This window comes from Symphodus melops (assembly GCF_947650265.1).
Source record: "Symphodus melops genome assembly, chromosome: 9".
Taxonomy (NCBI): domain Eukaryota; kingdom Metazoa; phylum Chordata; class Actinopteri; order Labriformes; family Labridae; genus Symphodus; species Symphodus melops.
The window spans coordinates 26,529,391-26,541,891 of record NC_136699.1 but is presented as its reverse complement, the minus strand read 5'-3'; the positions used below and the strand labels follow the sequence as shown (position 1 = coordinate 26,541,891).

At 41.5% G+C, this 12,501-nt stretch overlaps 1 protein-coding gene across 1 annotated transcript; it reads right to left on the bottom strand.

Annotated features, from left to right (window-relative positions):
• Positions 1–1,420: 1,420 nt before the first annotated feature.
• LOC306829672 (protein NLRC3-like) lies at positions 1,421–11,815 on the bottom strand. Its single transcript, XM_079352793.1, has 6 exons — positions 11,761–11,815; positions 9,681–11,616; positions 9,345–9,518; positions 8,539–8,715; positions 7,318–7,491; positions 1,421–1,584 (listed from the first exon to the last, which is right to left on the bottom strand). The coding sequence occupies exons 2-6, from the start codon at positions 11,564–11,566 to the stop codon at positions 1,581–1,583; spliced, it is 2,415 nt and encodes an 804-aa protein (XP_079208919.1). The 5' UTR covers positions 11,567–11,616; positions 11,761–11,815; the 3' UTR covers positions 1,421–1,580.
• Positions 11,816–12,501: the final 686 nt, after the last annotated feature.

The window sequence follows — 12,501 nt, the reverse complement described above, 5'->3', positions numbered from 1 at the left end:
CCAGATAAAAAGGCAGATGAATTAATCTATTAGCCAAACACGTTTTTCTCCGTGAAGCTCGGCGTGCGGAGTAGGAGCCAGCCTTGATCAATCATTTCAAAATAAAAGTCTGCACCTCCAGCCTGTGTGTCTCTGTGCAGGCCTGATGCATTCTGGGAGAATACTGATGAGGTGAGGAGGAACTGAGCTGAGGGTCATTCACCCCACATTGAGCGGCGTGTTCGCCAGGGGCCCGTTTCACACAGACTCTCAGTGTAACTCTGAGCTGATTGACCCTCAGGTGGGAAACTGCGCTGGTTTCACTTTGTTAAATCAACTCCAAATCACTGATGGAAACATCTGGAGAGGGGACGAGGAAGCTTTGGCCATAACAAAGTTTTTTTTTTTTTCAATGACTCAAAGGGTCATTTATGAAGGTCGGTCAGGCTACATGCATTAACACTGTAATGTTCAAAACAACAACACAAATACAAAATAAAATAAAATGTAATTTCCATTTTTGTGTCACATGGGTCTGTCAGATCTGTGTAGTCTTAAGTCATGTTTATTTGCTATTTTTTATTTTTCCTGTTCCTGTTTTATTTTGGTACTTACCCTTGTCTCTGTCTTTCAGATCCTGCTCCTCATGTTCCTGCCTTGTGTGTCAACTCCGCCCTAATTACCCGCACCTGTGTCTCGTCATTCCCTGATTGTCTGTCTATATATCCCTGGTGTTTCATTCCTCATGTTGCCAGTTCGTAGTGTGTTTTCGTGACCCTCGTTCCAGCGTTTCTTGTTCTTGATTAGTGCTTAGTGTTTTTGACCTTCTGCCTGTTTCTCGGTTTTGATTCCCTGCCTGCCCCCTCTCGGATTTGTTTGCTTGTTTGGATTGACCCTGTGTACCGACCTGGACTGGAATAAACTAACCTTAACCAAACAACCTTTTTGGAAACTGTCTTTGGAGTTTGCATTTTTGAGTCCCTGTGGTTCCTGGCATTGACAGGGTCTGATTTACTAAACATCTTAAAACGTGTGCAAACGTGTTACCAGCATCTTAAAGCATGTTATCTGATGTACGAACAGCGTGCAGAGAGGAACGAGTCTTTATATGAGTAAAACAACTCGTGTTGTTCATTTAGTATGTTTGTATTAATGGATATGTAATATGAGGAGTCAGAGTGAAACATACTGGGAGGAGAAAATGTAAAGAAGTTAAATTAGTACACAGTGTGATTCATCAAGTCAGGTAAAAACTGAATTTAATGTTAATGTAATTTAATTTTAACATGTTTGACAGGAAGGTGCTGATCCAGGAGTTCAGGGTTAAACACAACAGGCTGCAGTAAGCAGGAGACACGGGCTCAATAAAAGAAGGTGTAAAGATCGCTTATTATACAGAGAGTTGATTTAAAAGGACATGACATCAAATTCTGTGCTAAGTTACAGTCTGTACATTTGTAAAAAAAAAAATGTAATGTAATGTCATAAGAAGAATATTCCATCCCTTCTCTCAGCTTGGTGGGTCATCCTCTAAGGACCATCAGGACACAGCGTCTCTTCTCTGCACCACCAGCGTCCTGATTGGTCAGTGATCATGGGAGTCATCTAAAGAGAGAAGCAGACAGGTGATCACTTTTAACCCCTTCATCAGCTGTTAGTCATCAGTCACACAGCTCCTCCTGCGTTCTTCTACGCTGACCCACACGGTGGTGTGTTCCATGCTGGTGTCTGAGTGGGATTTTACATGGAGTCATCAGAGCTTCATGTCCTCACTATCGGCTCCATCGTTTACACATCGTTTCCCCCTGTCTGACCTGTGCTGACGGCTCAGCTGCAGAACAACATCTCTGCTGTGACGTTCACACCGTGAACAGGCTGATCACTTTATACTTCATTTTCATTTGACGTTCTCCCCAGAGGAACCCACACAGATGAAGTGTAGAAAGGAGCTCTATGACAGGAAACACAGATCTGTTCATGTCTGACTGTCTCCTAGTCTGACTGGAACTGGATTAATGAACTCGACTTTAATATGAGAGGCTTCATGCTTGATATGCCTCTGTTTCAGTTCCATCCTCTAACTCAGTTGAAAACTCCTATAATCACTTTAGTCCCTCTCAGCTAGATCAGTTTGTAGATAGTGCGGTGGATTCACTTAGAGTTACTCTGGATTCAATCGCCCCCCTAAAACAGAAGCCAATCACACGACAGAGATCAGCTCCATGGTACAACTTAGAAACCCGTACTCTAAAACTAACGTCACGTAAATGTGAAAGAATTTGGAGCTCCACCAAAACGATAGAATCTCGTTTAATTTGTCCAGATAGTCATAATAGATATATGAAAGCTCTACGGCAGGCCCGCACTGCCTATTACTCGTCTCTTATCGAAGAAAATAAAAACAACCCTAGATACCTCTTCAGCACTGTAGCCAGGCTGACAGAGAGTCATAGTTCATTCATCTATTCCTTTAGCCCTTAGCAGGAATGATTTCAGCAGCTTTTTTAATGATCAAATTCTAAACATTAGAGACAAAATTAGCAACCTACTACCTTTACTTAGTGCAGATTCCTCCTATATTTTGGATACAGCAGAAACGGTTCCAAATTCTGATACTAACCTCGACTGTTTTTTCCAATTAACCTCTCAGAACTAAATTCGATTATTTCTGCGTCTAAACCGTCAACCTGTCTTTTAGATCCAATCCCAACCAAGCTGTTTAAGGAAGTCTTTCCCCTAGTTAGCAGCTCCATACTAGATATGATCAATATATCTTTAGCAGCAGGTTATGTACCCCAGTCATTTAAAGTAGCTGTAATTAAACCGCTCCTTAAAACGGCTACTCTTGATTCAGGAACTCTAGCTAACTATAGACCTATATCTAACCTTCCTTTTATCTCCAAGATCTTAGAGAGAGTGGGAGCTAATCAGCTGGGTGACTGTCTCCATGACAACAGCTTGTTTGAGGAGTTTCAGTCGGGATTTAGAGTTTACCATAGAACTGAGACTAGTTAGAGTAACACATGATCTTCTGTTAGTCTCAGACAGGGAACTTCTATCTGTGCTCGTCCTGTTAGGTCTTACTGCTGCTTCTGACACCATCGACCATCAGATCCTGTTACAGAGACTAGAACAATGACTTGGAGTTACAGGGACTAGAACAATGACTTGGAGTTACAGGGACTAGAACAATGACTTGGAGTTACAGGGACTAGAACAATGACTTGGAGTTACAGGGACTAGAACAATGACTTGGAGTTACAGGGACTAGAACAATGACTTGGAGTTACAGGGACTAGAACAATGACTTGGAGTTACAGGGACTAGAACAATGACTTGAAGTTACAGGGACTAGAACAATGACTTGGAGTTACAGGGACTAGAACAATGACTTGGAGTTACAGGGACTGCTTTAAGTTGGTTTAGATCCTATTTATCAGACAGGTCTCAGTGTGTTCATGATGAGTCCTCTTTGTACACCAAAGTTAGCTATGGAGTGCCTCAAGGATCAGTGCTTGGTCTGATTCTCTTTACATTATAGATGCTTCCTCTAGGTAGTATTATGAGAAAACACTCCATGAACTTTCATTGCGATGCAGACGATACTCAGCTCTACATATCAATGAAGCCAGAAGAAGCCAACCAGCTTCGTAAACTAGAAGCCTGCGTCAAGGACATCAGGACCTGGATGACCAGAAACTTCTTACTGCTCAACTCAGACAAGACTGAAGTTCTAGTGATTGGACCTAAGAACCTTAGAAAGACTTTCTCTGCCGATATGACGGCCCTTAGTAGTATTAGCGTAGCCTCTAGTACCACTGTTAGGAACCTAGGAGTTCTGTTTGATCAGGATTTGTCCTTTGATTCCTACATTAAACAAATTTCAAGGACAGCTTATTTTCACCTTGGTAATATCTCTAAGATCAGACAGATCCTGTCACAAAATGATGCTGAAAAACTAGTTCATGCATTTGTTACCTCCAGGTTGGATTACTGTAATTCTATTTTAGCAGGGTGCTATGGTAAATCTCTAAAGACCCTTCAGCTCGTCCAAAACGCTGCAGCTCGTGTTCTTACTAGAACGAGGAAAAGGGACCACATGACTCCTGTATTGGCTTCTCTCCATTGGCTCCCTATAAAATCTAGAATAGAATTTAAAATCCTTCTGCTCACCTACAAAGCTCTAAACGGTCAGGCACCATCGTATCTTAAAGAGTTAATTGTACCGTACTATCCATCAAGAACATGACGTTCCCAGAATGCAGGCCTGCTCGTGGTGCCTATAGTCTCTAAAAGTACTATGGGAGGTAGAGCCTTTAGTTATCAGGCTCCTTTGGAATCGTCTACCAGTCGGGGTCCGGGAGGCAGACACACTAGGTACTTTTAAGAATAGACTTCAAACTTTTCTTTTTGATAAATCTTATAGTTAGGGCTGGCTTAGGACCAGCTCATAGTTATGCTGCTATAGGCCTAGACTACCGGGGGAACTGGCACCAGGATCTCTTATCTCTCTCTCCCTCTCTCTCTCCCAGCTTTCATATCTTATTACTGCTTGTCTCTATCTTTATATTCTAACCTCTCCTTTTTCTGGGAGCTCCTGAGCTCTCTTAGGTTCCTTGGGACTGTTGGTGAGGATGGCCTGCCCAAACAGGGCAGCCCCCCCCCCCCAAACCTATCCCATCCTATTCTTCTTTCTGCATCTTGTCCCATTTTCAAGCCCAGCTCAGTTTATCAGATGTCTGTTCATCATGATCCGGGTCTGCTGAAGATTTCTGCCTGTTAAAAGGAAGTTTTTTCTTCTATGACGGATTAAGCTGGGCTCTTGTAATATAGCCATCAGTAAGGTCCTTTACCTGCTTTATGTAAACATAACAATGAGCATGTTTACCTGCTCTTTTGTTAATGTTAACAGACAAACAGTAAGGTCCTTTACCTGCTTTTGTAAAGTGTCTTGAGATAACGGCTGTTATGAATTGACGCTATATAAATAAAGATTGATTGATTGATTGATTGATTGATTGATTGATGCTTGTGTCAGAGCGGAGGGTGACGGTGAAGTGAAGTCAGTGAGGGAGGAGCGTTAGGCTTGTTGATCCCTCAGCTGAGCTGCAGTCTGTGATGGAGTGTCTGACTCGTCCAGGTGAAAGGTCATCTGAGAGACTTTTTAAAACTTTTAAAGACTGTGGATTTCTTTTACTTACTTTATTGTACTTCTATTCACGCTCTTCTTGTTGTCTTTTACTGCTGAAACACTTGAGTCGCCCCGCTGGGGATTAACAAAGGATTATCTCATCTTATTTCAGTAAAATTATTTCAACAAAGTGAGCGTGAATATTGAGTTTGGATATCAAGTTCAGCTCAAATGTACAAAGTCATGGGCAGAAAAAACCTGCCTGAAATCTGAGAACACAATGTTTATTTAAAGAAGACTATTAAAGTAAAAACTAGGCAGGTAAACAAGCCTAAAGCCACAGATCTGTGTAAGATGTGTTTTATTCGCTCTTTTTTGGTCAAACACAATGTTAGTTTTTTTGGGACGGTTTGTTTTCAGTTTTTTCTAAAGAGGCAGAGAATTCACAAACAAAACCTCATGTGTCCAAAGATTGTTCAATCATTGGACAGAAAGGTCTGCAGCGGGGTAAAGAGGTCATCACAAAGTGAAAGTAAACAGTCACAAACATCTTGGTGATGCACTTATTGGTACAGGTAGGAAAATATTCCACTGTGTACACAAATGTCAGCCTGTGTGGGAAATCAGTCACCTTCATCATGTCTGGTTTCACTCGATTGTTTTGGACACTTAATGCTAATCTTTGCTCCTTTAATATGTGGGCAATTTAAGGACTTAATCTGCATTTTCATTGTCTGCATGGACTGTTCAGTGTCACGACCTGCACTGTACAGAAATAACCAACACAAACTTCTAGAAGGTCAGCACTTTGTGTCTGAGGGTCCTAAACTGTCTACAGGTCTCGCACGTGTGTTTCCTCTCCTGCACAGGTTCCAGTATGAGTCGATTTTTAATCTGTAATGTTTAGTCTTAGTCATATAGGGGTCTCTAACTCTTGGTTCAACAAGAAGAAGAAGGAAAACGTTCCGTCTGTTTGGTTTTAAAGTGTCGGATAATGAAAGAACGAACGACTGTGAACGTGTCTGAAAGACAGACCGAAGACTCCCTCCGCTTCCTCTCACCGGCGTTGGAAACACACGGCGGCGCTGACACAAAAAACTTTTTTATTCTGATATGGCAGTGATTGATCGATTACATCTGTTGAATTACTTTTCATACTTTTTGGACGGACTGAGTTTGTTTTGGATGATTTGAACGATGTCGGCGGCGGATGGCTTCCTTCTTTTTCCGTGGATTAAAAAAAAGACTGAAAAGATCATCTGAAGTACACTTTCACAGATCATATTTAATATTTCGATTGTTTGGGACTTTTAGTTTATTTTGAAATGATAAAGGCGTAAGTTAAAGGGACATTTTTCTTACAATTTATTTTCTTATTTGCAGCATGTGCTGTAAACAACTTTGAGAATATAGTTGATATCTTACCTCTGAGGTGAAAGGTCATCTGAGAGACTTTTTAAAACTTTTAAAGACTGTGGATTTCTTTTACTTACTTTATTGTACTTCTATTCACGCTCTTCTTGTTGTCTTTTACTGCTGAAACACTTGAGTCGCCCCGCTGGGGATTAACAAAGGATTAACTCATCTTATTTCAGTAAAATTATTTCAACAAAGTGAGCGTGAATATTGAGTTTGGATATCAAGTTCAGCTCAAATGTACAAAGTACAGAAAAAACCTGCCTGAAATCTGAGAACACAATGTTTATTTAAAGAAGACTATTAAAGTAAAAACTAGGCAGGTAAACAAGCCTAAAGCCACAGATCTGTGTAAGATGTGTTTTATTCTGAGAGTGTAGGCTTAGGGCTATTATTATTTAGAGGAAGGTTCATGTCAATATTACTGTTATGTTGTCGGCTCACTGACATGCTGAAACATTTGATTGACTCTCAGCCAATGAGTCAGAATCATTTCATGTGGGAGTAGTCATGTAAATGAGCTGGCAAGAAAATAAAGGGATGTTCTTACAGGGACAGAAGTTTCAACACATCTCTCTGAAGATCAGCTGTCTGTAATCACTGCAATCTTTACAAATCTATAGAGTCCCTAAGTATGTCACAGATGGCTGACATGTTGTTTCATGAAGTAAAGGTGCTGGGATGTTTTACAAATACAAGAACCAGATGAAGTTGTCTCAGAGGGAAGCATTAACAACAGGTAGACTGATCTGATGTGTAAAGGGTTTAATAAATAATACAGAGAGACTGACCTCAGAGTCTGCAGTCTGCAGTGTGGACTCTTTACAAGGTCACGCAGCAGCTCCAGGTCTGAATCCTGCAGCTCGTTGTCTCTCAGCTCCAGCTCTTTGAGATGGGAGGGGTTGGACTCCAGAGCTGAGGCCAGAGAAGAACAGCTGATCTCTGACAAACTGCAGCCCCACAATCTGAATAAAGAATACACAAAGAAGAAAAATATATTCATAAACCAGTTAGAAGTGTTCAGGTTTAAATGTATAGTTTATGAAAACGTCCTTATTTCTGTCTTTTCTTCAAAATGATTGGAGCATCCTTTCTGATTGTGTATTCATATAATTATTTGAACATCATCCAAACATCAGCCCAACATTCATCCAGCTGTTCATGTGCAGAGATTAATAAAAGGCTACTGATCTCAGTCAGCTCTGTGATGTTTGGAACATTTATCAAATCAAAAGTGTTCATTATTTCAGTTATTAGCAGAGCGCGAGTGAGTATAGATTTGTATTTTCATCAACTTGTTAACCATCTCATCTTCTGTCCTTTCTGGAGTTTATATATCTCATTTATGTGTTTACTAAAGAACGTTCACAATCACTGATGTTTGTTAAAGTATGTTCACAATCACTGATGTTTGTTAAAGTATGTTCACAATCACTGATGTTTGGATAAAGTGTCTGTTTTCATGTCCTGTCGCTCCTTCTCATCTGTCTGTGTTTCTAACGCTCTGAATCCCCCACAAAGAAAACAAAAAAAAGGGTCTCCACGCGTGCTTATCTGATTGGTGCTCTCTCGTAATTAGTCAGTCATTCGGCTTTGTTCTCGGATATGTCCCGCCTCTTTTACCATATTGGGAATGCTACAAACACTCCACACATTTTCAACGAGGGGTGGTGAGGGACTGAGCGTTTCATGTGGCTAATGCTACAGCTAACAGGAGGAGGTGGGAGAGGTCGCGCTGCCACACAGATGTGTCTAAACATGAAGGAGACAAACACTAAAGAGCAAATAGAACCAGAACAGGAAGAATATGGGACATTAAACCTTTAGGTATCATTATTATAAAACACATTTTCACATTTTCAAATCTCTAGATTATTCAGCCACTTGAAAGAAAATAAATCTGCTGAAAGAAATACATTTACATGATTTGTATTCAGGCAAACACTAAAATATTTTTTTTTTTAAAAGGTGGATTAAATGATATAAATGAATGACACAGTCAGTGATCTGACCTCAGAGTCTCCAGTCTGCAGTTTGGACTCTGCAGATAATCACACAGCAGCTTCACTCCTGAATCCTGCAGCTTCTCGTTGTCACTCAGGTCCAGCTCTCTGAGATGGGAGGGGTTGGACTTCAGAGCTGAGGCCAGAGAAGAACAGCTGATCTCTGACAATCTGCAGTCCCTCAATCTGAATAAACGAGAAAAAAACATGTATGATCCAGTTAGAAGTGTGCAGGTTTAAATGAGTAGTTCATCATCACTTTGTCCTGATTTTTATCAGAATTATTATTGCATCATTTCTGGATGTGCATTCACATAATTATCTGAACATCTGTCTGTGCAATCAGATTGGATTACGGAGCAGCTGAGAGATGTTTCTCTACTTTCTGCCACTCATGTGATTTATAAGTGACGGGGTCATCTTCTATGGTCATTTCCAGTTCAACAACAGACTCCATCATGAAGACTGTGCTGACATCACGGGACAGTTTCACTTTACTACAAATATTGTGACATAATATTGTGAGATCTTAAGCCACACCACCACCCAGCTGAGTGAGTTATATTATAACTGACATCTCTACTGACTGATAGGACTCTGTTTAGTCGCTCCTCATAAAGTCCTTACACTTGGAAGGATAGACAAATGATGTCTTCTTAGATTTGAATACAGGATATTACTGAAAACATTTGTCGATGTTCAGCATCAATCAGTAGATGAGACTTTCACTAATACAAATGATAATTGTAGTTTATAAATGAAAAACACTGTCAGTATTTATAGACAGATCTATAAGCTACAGTCAGTGATCTGACCTCAGAGTCTCCAGTCTGCAGTTTGGACTCTGCAGTCCCTCACACAGCAGCTTCACTCCTGAATCCTGCAGCTCGTTGTCACTCATGTCCAGCTCTCTGAGATGGGAGGGGTCGGACTTCAGAGCTGAGGCCACGACTTCACAGTGAGTCTCTGAGAGACCACAGAGAGAAAGTCTGTGTGAAAGAAAAAACAACGAAGTGAAACAATTCAAGTCATTTTTTAACTTGTGGCAAAGAGCTAAAAACATTGCACATAAAAATAACTACAACTGACTGTTTATATTAAAAGAACTAAACTAGTACATGATGTATAATGCTCATCACATCTGCACTAACCGAGCCTTCCTGCAGTTCCTCACAGCTGGAATCAGTCTCTGTCGTCCCTGGTGTGGTGTGTTGTACTCTTTCAAGTCCAGCTCATCCAGAACCTCCTCGGACATCTGCAGCATGTAGGCCAGAGCAGAGCAGTGGATCACAGAGAGTTCCTTCTTTGATCTGTTCTCTGACTTCAGGAACTCTTGGATCTCCTGATGGACTGAGAGGTCCTTCATCTCCGTCAAACAGTGGAAGATGTTGATGCTTCTGTCAGGAGAGATATCATCACTGTTCATCTTCTTCAGGTTGTTGATGACTCTCTGGATCATTTCTGGACTGTTGTCTGTCTGACCCAGCAGGCCTCCTAAGAGTCTCTGGTTTGACTCCAGAGAAAGACCATGAAGGAAGCGAACAAACAGGTCCAGGTGACCGTTCTTACTATCTAGGGATTTAATCATCACTTCCTTTAGGAGGGCACCAAGGTTAAAGTATGCATGTTTTCTTCCCAGAAAAACATCCAATTCTTTTGTTTTCCAGTCTGTGAAACAGTGGAACATGTAGACTGCAGACAGAAACTCCTGAACGCTCAGATGAACAAAGCAGTAGACTGTTTTCTGGAAGATCACACACTCTGATTTGAAGATCTCAGTACAAACTCCTGAGTACACCGAGGCCTCTGTGACATCCAGACCACACCGCTCCAGGTCTTCTTGGTAGAACATGATCTTTCCGTCCTCCAGATGTTCAAACGCCAGCCTCCCCAGCTTCAGAAGAACTTCTCTGTCGGCCTCCGTCAGCTCATGTGGACTCATCTGATGTCCCTCACCATACTTGTTCTTCTTCCTCTGTGTCTGAACCAGCAGGAAGTGTGAGTACATGTCAGTCAGGGTCTTGGGCAGCTCTCCGCTCTGCTTTTTGCTCTTCATGTGCTCCAGAACTGTGGCAGTGATCCAGCAGAAGACCGGGATCAGACACATGATGTGGAGGCTCCTGGATGTCTGGATGTGTGAGATGATTCTGCTGGACAGATCTTCATCACTGAACCTCCTCCTGAAGTACTCCTCCTTCTGGGCGTCAGTGAAGCCTCGTACTTCTGTTACCCTGTCAACACATGAAGGAGGGATCTGATTGGCTGCTGCAGGTCGAGAAGTGATCCAGATGAGAGCTGAGGGGAGCAGATTCCCCTTGATGAGGTTTGTGAACAGTGTGTTTAACGATGACTTCTGTGTGACATCAGACACAACCTCCATGTTTCTGAAGTCCAATGACAATGTCCAATGTCTGCTTTCATCCAGGCCGTCAAAGATGAACAACAGTTTGCAGACAGCGAGCGTCTCTGCTGCCAGCTTCTGTAATGTTGGATGGAAAACACGGAGCAACTCAAGAAGACTGTAGTGCTGATCTCTGATCAAGTTCAGCTCCCTGAATGAAAGCAGGATCAGCAGACTGACATCTTGGTTCTCTGAGCCCTCGGCCCAGTCCAGAGTGAACTTCTGCACTGAGAAGGTTTTTCCAACACCAGCCACGCCGTTTGTCAGAACCACTCTGATGGGTTTCTGTTGGTCGGGTTGAGCTCCTGTCTTTGGTTTCTGTTGGTCGGGTTGAGCTCCTGTCTTTGGTTCCTGTTGGTCGGGTTGAGCTCCTGTCTTTGGTTCCTGTTGGTCGGGTTGAGCTCCTGTCTTTGGTTCCTGTTGGTCCGGTAAGGCTTTAAAGATGTCCTGGCACTTGATTGGAGTCTCATGGAGGGTCTTCTTCTTTTTAGAGACTGTCTCCATCTGTCTCACCTCATGTTGGGTGTTCACCTCTTCACTCTGCCCCTCTGTGATGTGGAGCTCAGTGTAGATCCTGTTGAGGTGGATTCTACTTCCTGTTTCATCACTTCCTTCAGTCACATGTTCACATCTCATCCTCAGACTGACCTTATGTTGATCTAAAACCTCCTGCTGACCTCTATCTACTGAAAGAGAGAATGATAGAATCTGATTATTGTTTTCAGATGTTTTTGTAAAAGAAGTAAAAACAGTTTTAATTTCTAGAATTTTGACATTGACCAATAAAAGTCGTGTTTTAGGAGGAGATCACAGAAGGTGTACAGTCTTACTTTGTTCAGTGCTGCTCTGACTGACTGTCTGCAGTCCTGATCCTGGTCTGGATCTTTTTCCACACTGAGGACAGGACAAGTCTCCTGCTGAACCAGAACAGGACGTCTGCTCCTCTCTAACATGAGTCCTTTTCGTCCCCCTGTAAAGACATGTCTTTAGAACTAAACTGATGGTTGACTGATGTTGGGGTCAGATACACACATGCGTTACATAAATGGTCTCTGGACTTTGAATACTCCACCTTTTGTACATTTTGTGTTTTTATATTTGTGATACTCTATTTTAAGTAATTAATCCTTATATTTTATTTTATTTAAGTTCTTGCAATTTTTTTGCATCAATTCTTCTGTTAACTGGTTTGCACCAAAACATGAAGTCAAATTCTTTATGCACAAGTGTAATTAATAAAATATGATTCTGATACTGATTTCACAAACAAAACCTAAAGATTCAGATTCAGGGCTTAAAGTACTCTGACACTTTGCCAGATCGCCGGTTTGAGGCCATGAGGGGAAAAAATATAAATAACAAAAATACATACACCAGGAATTTATTGTGAATGTGCTTGAGATTAGGAGGGAATGTGACGTACTATTAGATGTATTTTTGAAGCTTTTTTTTTTTCTTTTAATAAATTCAGTTTATGGATTTGTTTGGCTTGGATAGAAATAATAAACTTCTTATAGCCCAAACGTTGGCTTCCTCTCCATGTTGTAAACGGATCTGCAGTGACCTGCCCT

Bases quoted from the DNA above. Each gene is read 5' to 3' on its own strand.
- LOC306829672 (XM_079352793.1), bottom strand. From the start codon at position 11,566: ATGAGATGTGAACATGTGACTGAAGGAAGTGATGAAACAGGAAGTAGA. The intron at 8,716-9,344 runs GTCAGATCACTG...TCGTTTATTCAG, and splicing joins TGCAGACTGGAGACTCTGAG to ATTGAGGGACTGCAGATTGT. The intron at 7,492-8,538 runs GTCAGATCACTG...TTCTTTATTCAG, and splicing joins TGCAGACTGGAGACTCTGAG to ATTGTGGGGCTGCAGTTTGT.